General features: G+C 48.5%; 1 protein-coding gene across 2 annotated transcripts in view; it reads left to right on the forward strand.

The window, feature by feature from the left end:
• The window catches only part of LOC139273342 (zinc finger protein 432-like), a 209,898-nt gene extending 187,672 nt beyond the window's left edge, over window positions 1-22,226 (forward strand). The window contains exons 3-5 of one of the 2 annotated variants that reach the window (XM_070890167.1): window positions 7,571-7,695; window positions 15,660-15,745; window positions 19,240-22,226. In XM_070890167.1, coding sequence (XP_070746268.1) covers window positions 19,544-20,329 — 786 coding nt within the window. In that variant the 5' untranslated portion in view covers window positions 7,571-7,695; window positions 15,660-15,745; window positions 19,240-19,543 and the 3' untranslated portion in view covers window positions 20,330-22,226. Of the gene's footprint in view, window positions 1-7,570; window positions 7,696-12,326; window positions 12,535-15,659; window positions 15,746-19,239 lie in introns of those variants that run through there. The other variant, XM_070890168.1, reaches the window with a different exon arrangement.
• Window positions 22,227-22,427: the final 201 nt, after the last annotated feature.

Below are 22,427 nucleotides of genomic sequence, written 5' to 3' on the forward strand. Positions count from 1 at the left end.
ACACACTGGTGCTGGGGGACTGGGGAGAAAGGTCAAATAGAGTCCCATTGAATCAGATACACACTGGTGCTGGGGGACTGGGGTGAAAGGTCCGATCGAGTCCCATTCATTCAGATACACACTGGTCATGGGGGACTGGGCGGAAAGGTCAGAGGCAGTCCCATTTACTCAGATACACACTGGTCCTGCGGGACTGGGTGAAAAGATCAGAGAGAGTCCCATTGACTCAGATGCACACTGGTCCTGGGGATGGATTGGGGAGAAAGGTCAGAGAGTCCCATTGACTGGGATACACACTGGTCCTGGGGGACTGGGGGGAAAGGTCAGAGAAGTCCCATTGATCCAGATACACACTGGTTCTGGGGGACTGGGGGAAAGGTCAGAGAGAGTCCCATTGACTCTGATACACACTGGTCCTGGGGCACTGGGGGGAAAGGTCAGGTAGTCCCATTGACTCAGATACACACTAGACCTGGCGGACTGAGGGGAAAGGTCAGAGAGTCCCATTGACTCAGATACACACTGGTCCTGGGCGACTGGGGAGAAAGGTCAGAGAGAGAGTTCCATTAACTCAGATGCACACTGGTGCTTGTGGACTGGGGGGAAATGGAAGAGAGAGTCCCATTGACTCAGATACACATTGGTCCTGGTGGACTTGGGGGAAAGGTCAGAGAGAGTCCGATTGACTCTGATACACACTGGTCCTGGGGATGGACAGGGGAGAAAGGTCAGAGAGAGTCCCGTTGACTCGGATACACACTGGTCCTGGGGATGGATTGGGGTGAAAGGTCAGAGCGAGTCCCATTGACCCCGATACACACTGGTCCTGGTGGGACTGGGGAGTAAGGTCAGAGAGAGTCCCATTGACTCAGATGCACACTGCTCCTTGGGATGGACTGGGGAGAAAGGTCAGAGAGTCCCATTGACTCAGATGAACAATGGTCCTGGGGGACTGGGGAGAAAGGTTAGAGAGAGTCCCATTGACTCAGATACAAACTGGTCATTGTAGACTGGGGGTGAAGTTCAGAGAAAGTCCCTTTGACTCAGAAACACACTGGTCCTGGGGGATTGGGCGGAAAGGTCAGAGAGAGTCCCATTGACTCAGATACACACTGGTCCTGGGGGACTGGGGAGAAAGGTCAGAGAGAGTCCCATTGACTCAGATACACACTGGTCCTGGGGGACTGGGCGGAAAGGTCAGAGGGAGTCCCATTGACTCAGATACACACTGGTCCTGGGGGACTGGGGGGAAGGGTTAGAGCGAGTCCCATTGACCCCGATACACACTGGTCCGGGGGACTGGGGAGAAAGGTCAGAGAGTCCCATTGACTTCGATACACACTCGTCCTGGGGGACTGAGGAGAACGGTCAGATAAAGTCCCATTGATTAAGATACACACTGGTGCTGGGGGAATGGGGAGAAAGGTCAGAGAGAGTCCCATTGACTCAGATACACACTGGTACTGGGGGACTGGGGAGAATGGTCAGAAAGAGTCCCATTGACTCAGTAACACACTGGTCCTGGGGGACTGGGGAGTAAGTTCCAATCGAGTCCCATTCATTCCGATACACACTGGTCATGGGGGACTGGGCGGAAAGGTCAGAGGGAGTCCCATTGACTCAGATACACACTGGTCCTGGGGGACTGGGTGGAAAGGTCAGAGAGAGTCCCATTGACTCAGATGCACACTGGTCCTGGGGGACTGGGTGGAAAGGTCAGAGAGAGTCCCGTTGACTCGGATACACACTGGTCCTGGGGATGGATTGGGGTGAAAGGTCAGAGCGAGTCCCATTGACCCCGATACACACTGGTCCTGGGGGGACTGGGGAGTAAGGTCAGAGAGAGTCCCATTGACTCAGATGCACACTGCTCCTTGGGATGGACTGGGGAGAAAGGTCAGAGAGTCCCATTGACTCAGATGAACAATGGTCCTGGGGGACTGGGGAGAAAGGTCAGAGAGAGTCCCATTGACTCAGATACACACTGGTCCTTGTAGACTGGGGGTGAAGTTCAGAGAAAGTCCCATTGACTCAGATACACACTGGTCCTGGGGGACTGGGGAGAAAGGTCAAATAGAGTCCCATTGATTCAGATACACACTGGTCCTGGGGGACTGGGGAGAAAGGTCAGAGAAAGAGTTCCATTGACTCAGATGCACACTGGTGCTTGTGGACTGGGGGGAAATCGAAGCGAGAGACCCATTGACTCAGATACACACTAGACCTGGCGGACTGAGGGGAAATGTCAGAGAGTCCCATTGACTCAGATACACACTGGTCCTTGGGGGACTGGGGAGAAAGGTCAAATAGAGTCCCATTGATTCAGATACACACTGGTCCTGGGGGACTGGGGAGAAAGGTCAGAGAGTCCCATTGACTCAGATACACACTGGTCCTGGGGATGGACTGGGGAGAAAGATCAGAGTGTCCCGTTGACTCAGATACACACTGGTCCTGGGGGACTGGGGAGAAAGGTCAGAGAGTCCCATTGACTCAGATACACACTGGTCCTGGGGATGGACTGGGGAGAAAGGTCAGAGAGTCCCATTGACTCAGATACACACTGGTCCTGGGGGACTGGGGGGAAAGGTCAGAGAGAGTCCGATTGACTCAGATACACACTGGTCCTGGGGGACTGGGGGGAAAGGTCAGAGAGTCCCATTGACCCAGATACACACTGGTCCTGGGGGACTGGGGAGTAAGGTCAGAGAGAGTCCCATTGACTCAGATACACACTGGTCCTGGGGGACAGGGGAGAAAGGTCCGATCGAATCCCATTAATTCAGATACATACTGGTCCTTGTGGACTGGGGAGAAAGGTCAGAGAGAGTCCCATTGACTTAGATACACACTGATCTTGGGGATGGACTGAGGAGAAAGGTCAGAGAGTCCCATTGACTCAGATACACACTGGTCCTGGGGGACTGGGGAGAAAGGTCAGAAAGTCCCATTGACTCAGATACACACTGGTCCTGGGGGACTGGGGGGAAAGGTTAGAGCGAGTCCCATTGACCCCGATACACACTGGTCCGGGGGACTGGGGAGAAAGGTCAGAGAGTCCCATTGACTTCGATACACACTCGTCCTGGGGGACTGAGGAGAACGGTCAGATAAAGTCCCATTGATTCAGATAGACACTGGTGCTGGGGGAATGGGGAGAAAGGTCAGAGAGAGTCCCATTGACTCAGATACACACTGGTACTGGGGGACTGGGGAGAATGGTCAGAAAGAGTCCCATTGACTCAGTAACACACTGGTCCTGGGGGACTGGGGAGAAAGTTCCAATCGAGTCCCATTCATTCCGATACACACTGGTCATGGGGGACTGGGCGGAAAGGTCAGAGGGAGTCCCATTGACTCAGATACACACTGGTCTTGGAGGACTGGGTGGAAAGGTCAGAGAGAGTCCCATTGACTCAGATGCACACTGGTCCTGGGGGACTGGGTGGAAAGGTCAGAGAGAGTCCCGTTGACTCGGATACACACTGGTCCTGGGGATGGATTGGGGTGAAAGGTCAGAGCGAGTCCCATTGACCCCGATACACACTGGTCCTGGGGGGACTGGGGAGTAAGGTCAGAGAGAGTCCCATTGACTCAGATGCACACTGCTCCTTGGGATGGACTGGGGAGAAAGGTCAGAGAGTCCCATTGACTCAGATGAACAATGGTCCTGGGGGACTGGGGAGAAAGGTCAGAGAGAGTCCCATTGACTCAGATACACACTGGTCCTTGTAGACTGGGGGTGAAGTTCAGAGAAAGTCCCATTGACTCAGATACACACTGGTCCTGGGGGACTGGGGAGAAAGGTCAAATAGAGTCCCATTGATTCAGATACACACTGGTCCTGGGGGACTGGGGAGAAAGGTCAGAGAGAGAGTTCCATTGACTCAGATGCACACTGGTGCTTGTGGACTGGGGGGAAATCGAAGCGAGAGTCCCATTGACTCAGATACACACTAGACCTGGCGGACTGAGGGGAAAGGTCAGAGAGTCCCATTGACTCAGATACACACTGGTCCTTGGGGGACTGGGGAGAAAGGTCAAATAGAGTCCCATTGATTCAGATACACACTGGTCCTGGGGGACTGGGGAGAAAGGTCAGAGAGTCCCATTGACTCAGATACACACTGGTCCTGGGGATGGACTGGGGAGAAAGATCAGAGTGTCCCGTTGACTCAGATACACACTGGTCCTGGGGGACTGGGGAGAAAGGTCAGAGAGTCCCATTGACTCAGATACACACTGGTCCTGGGGATGGACTGGGGAGAAAGGTCAGAGAGTCCCATTGACTCAGATACACACTGGTCCTGGGGGACTGGGGGGAAAGGTCAGAGAGAGTCCGATTGGCTCAGATACACACTGGTCCTGGGGGACTGGGGGGAAAGGTCAGAGAGTCCCATTGACCCAGATACACACTGGTCCTGGGGGACTGGGGAGTAAGGTCAGAGAGAGTCCCATTGACTCAGATACACACTGGTCCTGGGGGACAGGGGAGAAAGGTCCGATCGAATCCCATTAATTCAGATACACACTGGTCCTTGTGGACTGGGGAGAAAGGTCAGAGAGAGTCCCATTGACTTAGATACACACTGATCTTGGGGATGGACTGAGGAGAAAGGTCAGAGAGTCCCATTGACTCAGATACACACTGGTCCTGGGGGACTGGGGGGAAAGGTCAGAGAAGTCCCATTGACCCAGATACACACTGGTTCTGGGGGACTGGGGGAAAGGTCAGAGAGAGTCCCATTGACTCTGATACACACTGGTCTTGGGGCACTGGTGGGAAAGGTCAGGTAGTCCCATTGACTCAGATACACACTAGACCTGGCGGACTGAGGGGAAAGGTCAGAGAGTCCCATTGACTCAGATACACACTGGTCCTTGGGGGACTGGGGAGAAAGGTCAGAGAGAGTCCGATTGACTCCGATACACACTGGTCCTGGGGATGGATTGGGGAGAAAGGTCAGAGCGAGTCCCATTGACTTAGATACACACTGGTCCTGGGGGACTGGGGAGAAAGGTCAGAGAGTCCCATTGACCCAGATACACACTGGTCCTGGGGGACGGGGGAGTAACGTCAGATAGAATCCCATTGACTTAGATACACGCTAGTCCTGGGGGACTGAGGAGAAAGGTCAAATAGAGTCCCATTGATTCAGATACACACTGGTCCTGGGGCACTGGGGAGAAAGGTCAGAGTGTCCCATTGACTCAGATACACACTGGTCCTGGGGGACTGGGGTGAAAGGTCAGAGAGAGTCCCATTGACTCAGATAAACACTGGTCCTGGGGATGGATAGGGGAGAAAGGTCAGAGAGAGTCCCATTGACTCAGATACAGACTGGTCCTGGGGGACTGGGGAGAAAGGTCAGATAGTCCAATTGACTCAGATACACGCTAGACCTGGCGGACTGAGGAGAAAGGTCAGAAAGTCCCATTGACTCAGATACACACTGATCCTGGGGGACTGGGGAGAAAGGTCAGAGAGAGTCCCATTGACTCAGATGCACACTGCTCCTTGGGATGGACTGGGGAGAAAGGTCAGAGTCCCATTGACTCAGATGAACAATGGTCCTGGGGGACTGGGGAGAAAGGTCAGAGAGAGTCCCATTGACTCAGATACACACTTGTCCTGGGGATGGACTGAGAAGAAAGGTGAGAGAGTCCCATTGACTCAGATACACACTGATCGTGGGGGACTGGGGAGAATGGTCAGGGAGTCCCATTAACTCAGATACACACTGGTCTTGGGGATGGACTGGGGAGAAAGGTCAGAGAGAGTCCCATTGACTCAGATACACACTGGTCCTGTGGATGGACTGGTGAAATTGGTCAGAGAGAGTCCCAATCCACGTTACTTTATCAATATTTATGTAATGTTCTGTCTCGCATAATTAGATCTCGGGTAAATGATGGAGTGATGGAGAAATGTCTACAGCTGGAAGTGAGCAGGGTTTGCAGACTGAGGAACAACAACAAGTGAACTATCTGTTGCTGAAAACCTCATCTCTGCCTTTGCTATCTCTAGACTTGAATATTCCATCATTCTCCTGGCCGGCCTCCCTTCTTGCACCCTCTGTAAACTTGCACTCATCCAAAACCCTGTTGCTCATTTGCTAACTCCTCACAAATTAATGCGAGAGAATAACTTCAACTGCTGTTTGGAAAAATTACTGATCCGAGACTGAATCGCTTGTAAAGGAAAGGACGCTGACAGTTAATGTGCATGAGCGTGTGTCTGCACACACACAAGTGGAGAATTGTGATTGTAAACAGCAGCTAACTCTACCAATTATATATTTGTAGTGTTTTGAGATTGTAAGACACCTAAAGATAATGCAACAAATCAATGTTACGTATCCCCTGACTGTGAAGGTACACAATTCATTCTACATTCGTGCTATCAGTGGATCAGTGGGAAATGTCCTCACCCCCCACAGTGCTCATTCATCATCGTTGCAGGCAGTCTGTCAGAATAGAGGAAAACTTGCTTCCACTCTAAAAGTGAGTCCTTAGGTGACTGCACAATCCAATACGGGAACCACAGTCTCTGTCACAGGTGGGACAGACAGTGGTTGAGGGAAAGGGTGGGTGGGACTGGTTTGCCGCACACTCCTTCCGCTGCCTGCGCTTGATTTCTACATGCTCTCGGCGACGAGACTCGAGGTGCTCAGTGCCCTCCCGGATGCACTTAGGGCAGTCTTTATCCAGGGACTCCCAGGTGTCGGTGGTGATGTTGCATTTCATCAAGGAGGCTTTGTGGGTATCCTTGAAACATTTCCTCCGTCCACCTTGGGCTCGTTTGCCGTTAAGGAGTTCCGAGTAGGGCGCTTGCTTTGGGAGTTTTGTGTCAGTTTTGGAGACAATGTGCCTGCCCAGTGGAGTTCATTAGTCAGGTGCTGACACCATGAGATATGGTCAATATATTCAAATAGAAGCAGCAACCAGTTCACATCTCCCGGAACACACGGACATAGAGACCAGAGGAATTACACCCAGCTATATGTTGTGTATGTGGATGGATATAATATTCATAAAATGCCATAATTTAATATCCCAACTCAAAAATATTAAACACATATTTGTGAATAAAAATAAAAAACATTAAATGGCGGAGCAGGCTTGAGGGGCCAGATGGCCTACTCCTATTTTTTATGTTCTTATGCCAGACTATGTAACACTGAGTGAAGGATCATTTAATTCATCAATGATCACCCGCTCCACATATTCCTGCTGAATATTCCCTACCTCGGGGATGATGGTTTGGGCCTGCGTTGTGAGTAAATCTCACCAATGGGCGCTCCCAGTGCGGAGTCTCGGACGACGGGAGCCCACCTGGAACTGGGCTGTGGAGATCAGTGGGACTCACTGGATTTCATTGGACAACTGTCTGTGTCACACCTGATGTGGAGAGTTGATCATAACACTCGGGAAATGTTCTATCCCAGAGCTAACCGCTGTTGTACTGGTGGGGGAGGAGGGACTGGGTACCATGTTTAACAAGGCAATGTCCTCCTTCCCATTTTAATATTTCCCTCTAACCCTCCTATTAATATTATATTTATTACAGAGCATCAGAACCTGGGAACGCCTGTCACCGCCATGGCTGAAGGTCCAAACAGGGGAGAAGATCCAACATCTTCAACAAGAATGAGAATGGACACAGCAAGGTTCACATCACCACTCCCAGAGCAGGTACAGCACGGGTTACATATGGAGTAAAGCTCCCTATACACTGTCCCATCAAACACTCCCAGAGCAGGTACAGCACGGGTTCGATACAGAGTAAAGCTCCCTCTACACTGTCCCATCAAACACTCCCAGGGCAGGGACAGCACGAGTTCGATACAGAGTAAAGCTCCCTCTACACTGTCCCATCAAACACTCCCAGGACAGGGACAGCATGGGTTAGATACAGAATAAAGCTCTCTCTACACTGTCCCATCATGCACTCCCAGGGCAGGTACAGCACGGGTTAGATACAGAGTAAAGCTCCCTCTACACTATCCCATCAAACACTCCCAGGGCAGGTACAGCACAGGTTAGATACAGATTAAAGCTCCCTCTACAATGTCCCTTCGCACACTCTCGGAGCAGGTACAGCACGGGTCATATACAGATTAAAGCTCTGTCTACAGTATCCCATCAAATACTCTCAGTACAGGAACAGCACGGGTTAGATACACAGTAAAGCACCCCCTACTCTGTCCCATCAAACATTCCGAGGACAGGTACAACATGAGTTAAATGCGGCGTAAAGCTCCCTCTGCACTGTTGCATCAAACAACTCCAGGGCAGGTACTGCACGGGTTAGATATAGGGTAAAGCTCACTCAATGCAGTCAAACCAAACAACCCCAGGGTAGTTGCAGCCTGGGTTAGATATCGAGTTAAGCTCCCTGTACACTGTCCCATCAAACACTCCCAGGGGAGGTACAGCAGGGGTTACATACAGATTAAAGCTCCTCTATGCTGTCCCATCAAAGACTTCCAGGGCAGGTACAGCACGGGTTAGATACAGAGTAAAGCTCCCTCTACACTGTCCCATCAAATACTTCCAGGGGAGGTACAGCACGGATTAGTTACAGAGTAAAGCTCCCTCTACTCTATTCCATGAAACAGTCTCCAGATGGCTATGGCACGGGGTTAATACAGAGTAAGGCTCCCTCTACAGTGTCCCATCAAACACTCCCAGGACAGGTACAGCACGGGGTTCGATGCAGAGTAAAGCTCCCTCTACAATGTCCCATCAAACACTCCCAGGACAAGTACAGCATGTGTTAGATACAGAGTAAAGCTCCCTCTGCACTGTCCCATCAAACACTCCCAGGGCAAGTACAGCATGTGTTAGATGCAGTGTAAAGCTCCCTCTACACTGTCCCATCAAACACTTCCAGGCAGGTACAGCACGGGTTAGATATAGGGTAAAGCTCACTCAATGCTGTCAAACCAAACAACCCCAGGGTAGTTACAGCCTGGGTTAGGTACAGAGTAAAGCTCCCTCTACACTGCCCCATCAAACACTCGGCAGGTACATCACACGTTGGATATAGAGGAAAGCTCCTTCTGCACTGTTCCACTAAACAGTCCCAGGGGCAAATATAGCATTGGTTGGAGACAGAGTAAAGCTCCCTCTGCACTGTCCAATTTCCAGGACAGGTACAGCAAGGGTTAGATACAGAGTAAAGCTCCCTCTACACTGTCCCATCAAACATTCCCAAACACATACAGCAGGGGTTACATGCTGAGTGAAGCTCCCTCTACAATGTCCCATTAAACAATCTCAGGACACCTACCACACAGGTTACATACATAGTAAGGCTCCCTCTGCACTAACCCATCAAACACTCCCAGTACAGGTACAACCCATGTTGGTATCTCACCTGGGCTATCTGTTGAGATTGCCCTTTCCTCAGATTGTTCCCTCTGTCTGTCCACCAGGTGTGGTGTGAGTTCCACATTGTAGTCTGCCTCTGGTTCTACAGTGTTGTTGGTGAATCTACTTTTGACTTGGTATACATGCCTCCGGCAGGTTTGGCCATTGTCCATTTGTACCACCAGTAGCCTGTTTCCTTCCTTGCCTGTTACTGTCCCTGCAAGCCATTTGGGACCCCTGCCATAGTTTAGCACAAACACTTTCTCCCCTATCTCATTCCACCTTCCCCTCGAATTTTGGTCATGGTGCTCAGTTAGCTTCCTGCGCTTTGCCTCAATGATTTCATGCATGTCTGGGAGGATTAACGAGAGCCTTGTCTTCAAGGTCCATTTCATCAATAGTTGCGCGGGGGGATCCCCAGTCAGTGAATGCAGACGAGATCTGTATGCCAGCAGCAGTCGCGACAGGCGGCCCTGCAGCATGGGACCTTGGATTTTAAGCATGCCTTGTTTGATGATTTGCACTGCTCGCTCTGCCTGGCCATTGGAGGCCAGCTTGAACGGTGCCGTCTTAACGTGATTTATGCCGTGGTCAACTATAAAATCTTGGAATTCTACGCTGGTGAAGCATGGACCAATATGTCAGGAATGCCATGCGTTGCAAACATGGTTCCAAGGCTCTCCACAGTGGTGAAGGTGGTGCTCGAGTTTAAAATGGTTCATTCGATCCACATTGAAAATGCATCGACGACTATGAGGAACATTTTGCCCATGAATGGACCCGCATAGTCTACGTGCACCCGCGATCATGGTTTGGTGGGCCAGGGGCTCAGGGGGGCCTCCCTGGGGTCATTACTGAGTTGGGCACAAATGGTGCACGGTCGGACGCAGAGCTCCAAGTCCGCGTCAATGCCCGGCCACCAGACGTGGGATCTGGCTATGGCCTTCATGAGAACGATCCCCGGGTGCTCGTGGTGGAGCTCCCAGACAAACGCCTCTCTGCCTCGCAGAGGCATAACTACTCGGCTGCCCCACATCAGGCAGTCTGCATGTGCCTATGGAAAGGTTTGAGCCTCTGCCCAGTCACCAGTTAAGACACATCTTTTGACGAAGGATAATATGGGATCGCTGGTTGTCCAGGCTCCGATTTGGCGAGCCATCATGGGCGAACCTGTGGACTCAAAGGCATTGATTGCCATGACTATCTCACAGTTCTGTTCGTCAGACCCTTCCGTGGTCACCAGAGGTAGCCTGCTAAGCGTGTCGTCACAGTTGTCTGTGCCTGGTCTGTGCCTTATTATGTAATCGTAAGACACCAGCATAAGTGCCCACCGTTGAATGCGTGCCAAGGCGTTAGCATTTATTGCCTTGTTCTCAGATAGCAGGGACGTGAGGGGCTTGTGGTCGGTTTCTAACGCGAACTTGGCCCCCGAAAAGGTATTGGTGCATCTTTTTGACACCGTACACGCACGCGAGCGCCTTAATCTCCACCATACCATACACGCGCTCCACCCGCAAAACTAACCTGGAGGCATAAGCAATAGGTTGTAATTTACCCTCACCATTGGCATGCTGGAAAATGCACCCGACCCATACGCAGACGCATCACATGCTATTCTCAGACTATGCCACCTAGTTCTAGATTCCCCTACAAGAGGAAACAGATCAGTGGAGGAGCTAAAGACATGAAAAAGGAAATATTTGAACAATTATTTTGATGCAAGAAATACTGCAAGGTATGTTAGTAACAAGTAATTATAATCAACAAACCCATCAAAATTAGCAAAGGCAATTACAAAGATCAGAACATTTCAAAGGTGATCACATGCAATATCTGTGGAGTTCTACTAACTACATTCAAAAATCATTAAACAATACACAAAATAGCAGAATTTCAATCTTAAGCCAGATTGTTCTTTCAAGTGTTGGTGGAAAGGAACATCAAACCAGTGTAAAGTGAGACACGCTGGTTCAGTCTATGACACTCAAACGAAAAAAAGCTTGGAATTTGATGTGATAAAAGATGAACTGCGTGAGAAGTGAAATAATGTAGAATAAGTAAAGGCCCAAAAGGAAACATTAATTAATCTCCTCTTATTATGGATAAATCAAATATTCGACACACGGTGTTTGAAACAAGCTGATTTATTCAATATTTATACAGAACATTAATCTCCAGCCCAGGTATAGGGATTATTAAGAGCAGCAGAAGCAAACTCTAACTGCCAGAATGAACATGGTTCAGTGCCCAATGCAATCAGAGTCATCATCATAGGCAATCCCTCCAAGCGAGGATGACTTGCTTCCACGCTAAAAAGGAATGAGTTCACAGGTGTTTCAATTAAGGATCTAATATTCCAGATCCCGAACTACATCTTGGAGGGTGGAAGATGCCTGTGCTTGGATTTTTTTAATGTGTGGTGGTCGTTGCACACCAGCCACCACACGGGCTTGACAGAGCCAGGTCTTGGTCCAGTGGCAAGGATTACCCAAGACGACTAGAGACCAGCTCTGCTGCACGGACGGAGCACGCACACAAATAGCAGTTTGGGTTGGCCTGTGCTGCCCTGGGCCCGGGTCACTTCCTTCTACAAACTCCTGCTCCTTCATCCCTCCTGCTGTACCTACTCGCACTGCAAAGAGCGACCTGACTTCGCAGCCGTCACCCTCCTGCAGTGGTATGCCGCCACACGCTGCTCCCTCTGATGGCCCCGGCCTGCTTGGACCGCGCCTATTTCCGGGCCGGGCCGGGCCGCCGCACGCTACTCCCTCTAATGTAACATTTCAATCACAGTAAATCCTGTTCCATTCACTAACATCGGCTTTCAATGGCGGTGTATTGCCAGCATTCCCCGAGATGGAGAATATGCCGAACCCAGACTACAATGGCCCAGTACGCAGGCGCGGGACCTGCCTGTGTTTGGAGCATGCGCGGCGCGTTTAATGGCGGAGCGGACATGGTGAATATCTGCTGCGCAAAAGAGGTCTTTTTCAGCGGGGTGGAGGGGAGTAATGGACCAGCCGGTAGGCGGGGAGGCTTCATAAATAACTGGTGCTCGCCAGAAGCCCGGAATAATAACCTGAATATCGGCGACTGTAGCCTCGAGGCTTTCTCCCGGTCACAGGCCCAGGGTAACGGCGGCCATATTTGTACAGGAAGGTAAGTTCAGTGCTCCGCCATCTTGATTCAGTCAGCAGCCAAGCGCATGCGCGGCCATCTTGGTGCAGGAGCAACCTAATGTGTGTCATGTCTGTTTCCAACCGGTCCTCCTGGGTAAAGCAACAACTTTAGTTATTTTATTCTCTCCATTTCTCACCATCTCTCCGAAAGGCACTGCTCAGTGCTATGCTTACGGTTTACGTCCCAGACAATTGTAACAGGAAAGCCCCAGAGCTGTTCACTCCCTGGGTTAGAATCCCCATGTACAGTCCCAGCTTTGGAATCCCCAAGTACAGTCCCTGGGTTATAAGAACATAAGAAAGCCGTGCAGGAGTAGGCCATTTGGCCCCTCGAGCCTGCTCCGCCATTCAATAAGATGATGGCTGATCTGATCATGGACTCAGCTCCACTTCACTGCCCGCTCCCCATTAACCATTACTCACTTATCGCTCAAAAATCTATCTCTGCCTGAAATATATTCAATGACCCAGCCTCCACAGCTCTCTGGGGCAGAGAATTGCATAGATTGACAATGCTCTGAGTGAAGGAATTTCTCCTCATCTCAGTTTAACTGGGGTGCCCCTTATTCTGAGACTATGCCCCCTAGTTTTAGTTTCCCCTATGAGTGCAAACACCCTCTCTGCTTCTACCTTGTCGAGCCCCCTCGTTATCTTGTATGTTTCGATAAGATCACCTCTCATTCTTCTGAATGCCAATGTGGAAAGACCCAACCTATCCTCATAAGACAACTCACCTCATCTCTGGAATCAACCTCTGAACAGCCTCCAATGCAAGTATATCCTTCCTTAAATACTGAGACCAAAATTACAAGCAGTACTCGAGGTGCGGCCTCACCAAAACCCTGTACAGTTGTAGCTTACAGTTCTGCTTTTTTACTTCCTAATTACTGGCTGTATCTGCATACTAATTTTTTGTGTTCTCATGCACAAGGATCCCCAGGTCTCTCTGTACTGCGGCACTTTGAAATTTTTCTCCATTTAAATTATAATTTGTTTTATACATTATTTATGCCAAAGTGGATAACCTCACATTTTCTCACATTATACTACACCTGCCAAATTTTTGCCCACTCATTTAACCTGTCTGTATCCCTTTGCAGATTTTTTGTGTGCTCACAATTTGCTTTCCCACCCATCTTTGTATCATTAGCAAATTTGGCTATATTAAACTTGGTCCTTTCATCCAAGTCATTAATATAGATTGTAAATAGTTGAGCACCCAGTAGCGATCCCTGCAGCACCACACTAGTCATCATTTGCCAACCGGAAAATGACCTATTTATCCCAACTCTCTGTTTTCTGTTAGTTAGCCAATCCTCTCGCCATGCTAATATACAGCCCCCAACCCCGTGAGTTTTTATCTTTTGCAGTAACCTCTTATGGTGCCACCTTATCAAATGCCTTCTGGAAATCCAAATACACCACATCCACTGGTTTCCCCCTTATCCACCCTGCTCCTTACATCGTCAAAGAACTCCAGAAAATTTGTCAAACATGATTTCCCTTTCATAAAACCATGCTGACTCTGCTTAATTGAATCATGCTTTGGTCCCGCTACTGATTCTGTAATAATGGACTCCAGCATTTTCCCAACGACAGATGTAAGGCGAACTGGTCTATAGTTACCTGCTTTTTTTCTGCCTCCTTTTTTTAAACCACATTTGTGGTTTTCCAATCTGTTGGGACCGCGCCAGAATCCAGGCAATGCATCTACTATCTCTGCTGTGACTTCTCGTAAATTTGTGGGATGTAAGCCATCAGGTCCAGGTGACTTGTCTGCCTTTAGTCCCATTATTTTACCGAGTACTATTAGTGATTGTATTAAGTTCCTCCCTCCATATAGCAGCTTGATTATCCACATCGCTATTAGTCTCTGTGACCGAATGTTTTACTCTAATTAAACTGATCTCGGACTGTTTCTGTCAGATATTAACTCCTGTACGGTCCCAGCAAACACTCCCACTCCCTCATCCCTCCGATGTTTCTGCAGGATTGTTTTGTGAAGACAGGCTCATGGAGAAAAGTACCCTGCATGGAATGATCCCAAATTGAGCATCTCCAAGGGACAAGGCTCCCAGCTTTAATCATTCTCTGTCCTTCCCCCCCCCCCCCCCCCCCCAGGCCCAGTTCGTTTACTCAGATTCTGATAAAAGTAAATAGGGAAAAGTGTACTTTGATTTTTACAGGCTGACTTAGTGCAGAGAGCTGCGCATGCACGATTCAGCCCCGCCTCCTGTGTCGATTTCCATTGAGCAGAAGAGCTCTCCCCTCCCCCAGCCCTGCCTGTGATCGCCATTCACTCAGTGAGCGGAAGAAGATGGTTTAAAACAGTCGGGAATGGAGACACCGCGGCCCCGGGATAAGGCAGTGAGAAGCAGCCTCCTTACAGCAGCGCAGTGCTTTGGGAGCGTGTTCGCAGATGGGCTCAGAGTTCAGCATTGAGTCCGGGGGAACGTCGGAGGGAATCGGGGGCTGTGTGTAAGAGGCAGAGTGGAGCAAGAACCAGTCTCAGTGAGTGGGGGAAGGGAGAGGCCATTCCCGGGCCGTGTGTGTCATGGGTAAGGGAAACAGAATGGGAAAAATCTGCTATGACAATCTGCTGCTTTCTCCAAACCAGTAGTGAACGTTCCTGGTTTAGTTCCATCGGGGGCTGTGTGTAAGAGGCAGAGTTGATCAGGAACTAGTTCCTGAACATGGTGTGAGTGGGGGAAGGGAAAGGCCATTCTCGGACAGTGTGAGGTAACAGAGAAAGTAAACCACCTCGCTCTTTCAAATCATTGCTGCTTTCTTTCCCCAAATCAGTAGTGAATGTTCCTGATTCAGTTCCAACCTCACCGTGTCTGTTGTTCTTGCACAGTGAGCAGTGGAAACACAGCCTGACAGTGAGGATGTGGGGAGTTTCACAAAGTGCATCTATTGCAGGCACCAGGAGAGGAGTGTGGGAGAAGATATTTTAAAGACAGGTTATATTGTTTCGGTGAGCTGAGTTCTCCAGAACCGTGTTGCTTGTGATCGAGAGGTACATTGTCGCTCCCTCAGATATATCATATTTCCCCCCGCATCGATATCTTAGAACTAATAATGTTCTCGTATTATTATTCTCAGAGCAAATTCTTCAACCAGCCAGAACAAATGTGATCTTTCCTCCACCTGGAACACAAGGAACAGTGCAGGCAGCTCCTTCTCGCACAGTAAGTAGATTATCACTCACAGAGCGCAGAGACACAGAACTAGCCTCAATCCCATTGTCATGGGCAGCAGAAGCTGTCAGTCCCACAGTGATCCAAAGTGGCAGAGTTACATTGTGAATCTTACAGCCACATGGAGCTACTGCTAGAATCAGATGCTGTTTCACCATTGAAACAGATCACACTGACAGGTACATTAAACACCCACATTCACTTGCCAGAAACTGACAGGTACATTAAACACCCACACTCACTTGCCAGAAACTGACAGGTACAGATTATACCCCACATTCACTTGCCAGAAACTGACAGGTACAGTGTAAAACATAAAACCACGTAAACTAATAGATACAAATTAAAGGCAGACTAACATACCAGAAACTTAGACACACAGCTTAAACCCCCATACACATTCCAAAACCTGTCCGATACAGAATAATACACACACTCGCATATCAGAGACTGAGAGATACAGTATAAAACCCACACTCACACATGACACTTTAAAATCCATATTCCCATAACATAAATTGACAAACAGTGAAATTCAAGTACTCACGAACCAGTAATTGACAGGTACAGGGTAAAGGCCTCTCATCCATACCAGAAACTGACAGGCACAACGGAAAGCCCACTCTCAATTAAGCAGAAACTGGCAGGTATAGAGTAAGGCCCACAATCACACATCAGAACTTGACAGGTACAGAATAAAACCCAGACTCCCATAACAGAAATGGAGATACAGAGAAAGGTCCACACTCACATACCAGAGATAGATAGATACAGGGTAAAACTCAGACTCATTTACCACAGATTCAGGATAAACACTCATCTCCATAACACAAATTGACAGTTAGAAAGTAAAACGAATACTCTATCAGGAATTGGTGGTGCACATTAAAACAATACTAACATACTGGAGAATGACGGGTATGGAGTAGAGCTCACATTCACATAACAGAGATGGACAGGTACAGCACAAAACACACACTCACAAACCAGGAATGGAAAGATACAGAATGAAATCCACATGCAATTACCAGAAATTGACAGGTACAGGATAAAACCCACACTCTCGTATCAGAAACTGACATACAGAGTAAAACCCTCATCCACGTACCAGAGATGGACAGATACAGAGTCAATTCCACACTCCCATACCAGACACCCGCAATATTAATTCTATATTTACCTGTCAATGGTTCAGAGAGTGAAAGAGTCAGTATCTATCTCTGACACTATGTGACAGGTGAGTGTTGGATAGATACTGCCTCTGTCATTCTCTGACACGATGTGACAGATTCTGATTGACAGGTGAGTGTGGGATGGACACTGCACCGAAGATTGAAAGTGGCAGTGTCCATCCCACACTCACCTGTCAATCAGAATCTGTCACATCGTGTCAGAGAATGACAGAGGCAGTATCTATCCAACACTCACCTGTCACATAGTGTCAGAGATTGAGAGAGGCAGTATCTATCCAACACTCACCTGTCACATAATGTCAGAGAATGAGAGAGGCAGTATCTATCCAACACTTACCTGTCACATAGTGTCAGAGAATGAGAGAGGCAGTATCTATCCAACACTCACCTGTCATCAGAATCTGTCACATGGAATGAGAGAATAACGGGCAGTATCTATTTTTTTTTTTTAAAACTCACCTGGCAATCCAGCTCTGCCTCACTGTACCAGAGATTGAGAGAAGCTATACCTATCCTATGTTAACAAATATATCCCATACTGATAGCAATATCAGAGAATGAGAGGTACAGTGTCTATCCCATATTCAGCAGACAATCCTACAATGCCACACAGTACCAGAGAGTGAATGACAGTGTCTGTCCTATACACACCTGTCAATCCTACACTGACGCACAGTACCAGAGAGTGAGTGGCAGTGTCTGTCCTATACACACCTGTCAATCCTACACTGACCACAGTATCAGACAGTGACACATAAGGTGTTTAGTCGAAATAACTAAACAATTTAAAACTGTCCCATTTTAACAATGAGTGATAGAAACAATATCAATCCCCTTTCACCGGAGCAGTTAGTGTAGAACTTAACCCAGCCAGTGTCAGCACCTTCAGAGGAGGAGAGGGAGGGGAACCAGTGAGTATAGAACTGAACCCAGCCAAAGTCAGTACCTTCAGGGGAGGGGAACCAGTGAGTGTCGAACTGAACCCAGCCAGAGTCAGTACCTTCAGGGGAGGGGAACCAGTGAGTGTCGAACTGAACCCAGCCAGAGTCAGTACCTTCAGGGGAGGGGAACCAGTGAGTGTAGAACTGAACCCAGCCAGAGTCAGCACCTTCAGGGGAGGGGAACCATTGAGTGCAGAGCAAAATCATGGGCTGCAGGATGATATCAATCTGCTGGTCAGGTGGGCAGAGCAGTGGCAAATGGAATTTAATTCAGTGGGAGGGCTAATAAGAAAATAGTATACACATTAAGCGGCAGGCCACTTAATAATGTAGATGAAGAAAGGGACTTTGGAATGCTTGTCCACAGATCCCGGAAAGTAACAGGCCAGGTAGATAAGGTGGTTAAGAAGGCAAACGGAACGCTTGCCTTTATTGGCCGAGGCATAGAATAGAAGATCAGGGAGGTTATGCTTAAATTGTATAATACTTTGGTTAGACGACAGCTGCAGTACTGCCTGCAGTTCTGGTCCCGTTTTATAGGAAGGACGTGATTGCACTGGAGAGGGTGCAGAGGAGATTTGCTAGGATGCTGCCTGGAATGGAGAATCTTAGTTATGAGGACAGATTGGATAGGCTGGGTTTGTTCTCATTGGAACATAGAGAGGAGACCTCATTGAAGTTTACAAAATATTGAGGGGCCTGGACATAGTGGATAGTAAGGGTCTATTTGCATTGGTGGAGGGGTCTATTACGAGGGCGCATAGTTTCCAGGTGGTTGGTGGAAGATTTAGAGGGGATTTGGGGGGGGGGGGCTTCTTTACGCAGAGGGTTGTGAGGATCTGGAACTCGCTGCCTGGAGTGTAGAATGTTTCAGTATAAGGGGTGTCACAATTGTGGTGAGACGGACTGGTTAGACTGGGTGCTCTTTGCCTTTCCGTCATTGTTCATAGGTTTATAAGTAACATTTAGGGCTGCTGACCGAGGGCCATGTGGCTCTTTGTCGACCGGCGCGGACACGATGGGCCGAAATGGCCTCCTTCTGCGCTGTAAATTTCTATGTTTCTATGTTTCTACAACTGAACCTAGCCAGAGTCAGCACCTTCAGGGGACGAGTGGGAGGGGAACCAGTGAGTGTAGAACTGAACCCAGCCAGAGTTGGAGCGGAGCACAAGCTGCCTTCAGATGTGCGATGTGTTTGAATTTCAGGACAGGCAGGGGTAAGTGTATGGGGCAGGGATTTACTGCTTTGGAGGAACAAAAGAGGAAAGAATGTTCCATAGAATCTGGAGTTGCCTGTTCTGAATTTCTGTCCTGTATTTGCAGTAATGATTTTTGTAAACTCCTTTTCCAGAAGGGCAGGATTTGTAGACAGGAATCTCAAACCAAACATCATGTCAAGATGTGATGGAATCACTCGATTCTTCAGAACCTGAATATCATCGGCCTTTGAATGTGGAAGGAGAAAAGTTTGTCTGTTCTGTCTGGGAACAGATTTCAAACTTCAGTGTGACTGGAAAAGCACCGAGACACACACACCCGACTGTGGAAAGAGCTTTAACCAGTTACACAGCCTGAAAAAACATTGCAGCATTCACAGCGGGGAGAAACCGTACACCTGTTCTGTGTGTGGACAAGGCTTCAACTGATCGTCCAACATGGAGAGACACAAGGACACCCGCACCATGGAAAAACCGTGGGAATGTGGGGACTGTGGGAAGAGATTCAATTACCCATCTGATCTGGAAGTTCATCATCGCAGTCACACTGGGGAGAGACCGTTCATCTGCTCTGAGTGTGGGAAGGGATTCACTACCTCATCCGCCCTGCTGAGACACCAGCGAGTTCACACTGGGGAGAGGCCGTTCACCTGCTCTGAGTGTGGGAAGGGATTCACTACCTCATCCCACCTGCTGACACACCAGCGAGTTCACACTGGGGAGAGGCCATTCACCTGCTCTGAGTGTGGGAAGGGATTCACTCGGTCATCTAGTTTGCTGCAGCACCAGCGAATTCACACTGGGGAGAGGCCGTTCACCTGCTCTGAGTGTGGGAAGGGATTCAATGAGTTATACCACCTGCTGACACACCAGCGAGTTCACACTGGGGAGAGACCATTTATCTGCTCCGTATGTGGGAAGGGATTCACTCAATCATCTATCCTGCTGATCCACCAGCGAGTTCACACTGGGGAGAGGCCATTCATCTGCTCCGTATGTGAGAAGGGATTCATTCAGTCATCTATCCTGCTGAGACACCAGCGAGTTCACACTGCGGAGAGGCCGTTCACCTGCTCTGAATGTGGGAAGGGATTCACTACATCATTCACCCTGCTGAGACACCAGCAAGTTCACACTGGGGCGAGACCGTTCACCTGCTCCGACTGTGGGAAGGGATTCACTCAGTTATCCAACCTGCTGCAACACCAGCGAGCTCACAAGTGACTGCAGGGTTTGGATTCTGTTGCTGTCTCAGATTGAATCGTGTCCATTCTGACAGTTGGGCTTTCTTTCTGCTGATATTGATTCCACCTATAACTGGGTTGGAGTTTAATATTCAGGATATTTGACCAATTAAGCAACGGAAAAAGGATCAGGTAAAAAGATAATGCTGATTGTGTTTGCATCCATACATCACCCTTTAAAAAACATAAGAAGTAGGCCACTGGCCACTCGAACCTGCTCTGCCATTTAATTAGATCATGGCTGATCTGACCTTGGGCACAGCTCCATTTCCCTGCCTGCTCACCATAATCCTTCACTCCATTATTGCTCAAAAATCTGGCGATCTCCACCTTAAATATATGCAATGACCCAGCCTCCACAACTCTGGGGCAGAGAAGTCCAAAGATTTACGGCCCTCTGAGAGAAGAAATTTCTCATCATCTCTGTTCTAAATCGGCTACCTCTGATTTTTAAACTATGCCCCCCCCCCCTAGTTCTAGATTGCCCCATGAGTGGAAACATGCTCTCTGCATCTACCTTGTTGAGTCCCGTCAGTATCATATGTTTCAATAAGGTCACCTCACATTCTTCTAAACTCCAACCTGCTCAACCTATCCCCATAAGTTAACCCCTTCAACTCAGGAATCAAACTAGTGAAACTTCTCTGAACTGTCTCCAATGCAATCCCTCCTCAAATAAGGTGATCAAAACTGTACGCAGTCTCACCAATACCCTGTACAGTTGCAGCAGGACTTCCCTGCTTTTATACTCCATCCTCCTTGCAATAAACTAACGTTGTGTTTCACACACAAGGACACCCAGGTCCGTCTGTACTGCAGCATTTTGTAATATCTCTATTTAAATAATAAATTGTATTTTTATTTTTCCTGCCAAAGTGGATAACCTCACACTTTCTCACATTATACTCCATCTGCCAAATATTAGCCCACTCACTTAGCCTGACTATATCCATTTGCAGATTCTTTGAGTCCTCCTCCAATTTGCTTTCCCATCCATCTTTGTATCATCAGCAAACTTGGCTACATTACACTCTGTCCATTCATCCAAGTCATTACTCTAGATTGTAAATAGTTGAGGCCGATCACTGCGGCACCCCACTAGTCATCATTTGCCAACCGGAAAATGATCCATTTATCCTGACTCTCTGTCTTCTATTAGTTAGCCCACCCTCTATCCGTGCTAATATATTACCCCCAAATCCGTGAACATTTATCTTTGCAATAACCAATGTGGCACCTATCGAAAGCCTTCTGGAAAACCAAATTGACCACATTCACTGGTTCCCTCTTATCCACCCTGCTCATTGCATTCTCAAAGAACTCGAGCAAATTTGTCAAACCTGATTTCCCTTTCATAAAACGATGCTGACTCTCTGCTTGTCTGTATTATGCTTTCCCAATTGTCCTGCTACTGTTTTCTCAACAATGGACTCCAGCTTTTCGCCAACAACAGATGTAGGCTATAGTTTCCTGTTTTCTGTCTCCCTCCTTTTTTAAATAGCGGTGTTACATTTGTGGTTTTCCAAACCGCTGGGACTGCTCCACAATCTAAGGAGTTTAGGCAGATTTCAATCAATGCATCCACTATCTCCGCAGCCACTTCTTTTAAGACCCGAGGATACAGGCCATCAGGTCCAGGGGATTTGTCTACCTTTAGTCCCATTATTTTACCGAATGCTTTTTCTTTAGTGTCAGTGATAGTTTTAAGTTACCCCTTCCCTATAGCCCTTGATTATCTATTATTGGGATGTATTTAGTATCTTTTACCTTGAAGACCGATACAAAATATCAGAAGGGTTTTATTCAAATACTGAAAGCTGCAACAACTGCAGTTAAAGTTTGTTAAACAATTGATAATAAAATGAATTGAATCTGCAGGTCAGTTTTGGATTTCTCTGGGATGGATGTGCCTTGAAATATCGCCAGTGTCCAGTAGATGATGCTGTACCTCCATGGAACTCAGACTGAGAGGAGCGTGACTGCAGGAGGAATGAGGGCAGCTCACGGTCAGACACTGAACATACTGCACCCCACAGGGTCATCACACACTGCCCCCTCGCCGGGGCAGCTCAGGGTCA

This window comes from Pristiophorus japonicus, chromosome 9 (assembly GCF_044704955.1).
Source record: "Pristiophorus japonicus isolate sPriJap1 chromosome 9, sPriJap1.hap1, whole genome shotgun sequence".
In the NCBI taxonomy this organism is placed as follows: Eukaryota; Metazoa; Chordata; class Chondrichthyes; family Pristiophoridae; genus Pristiophorus; species Pristiophorus japonicus.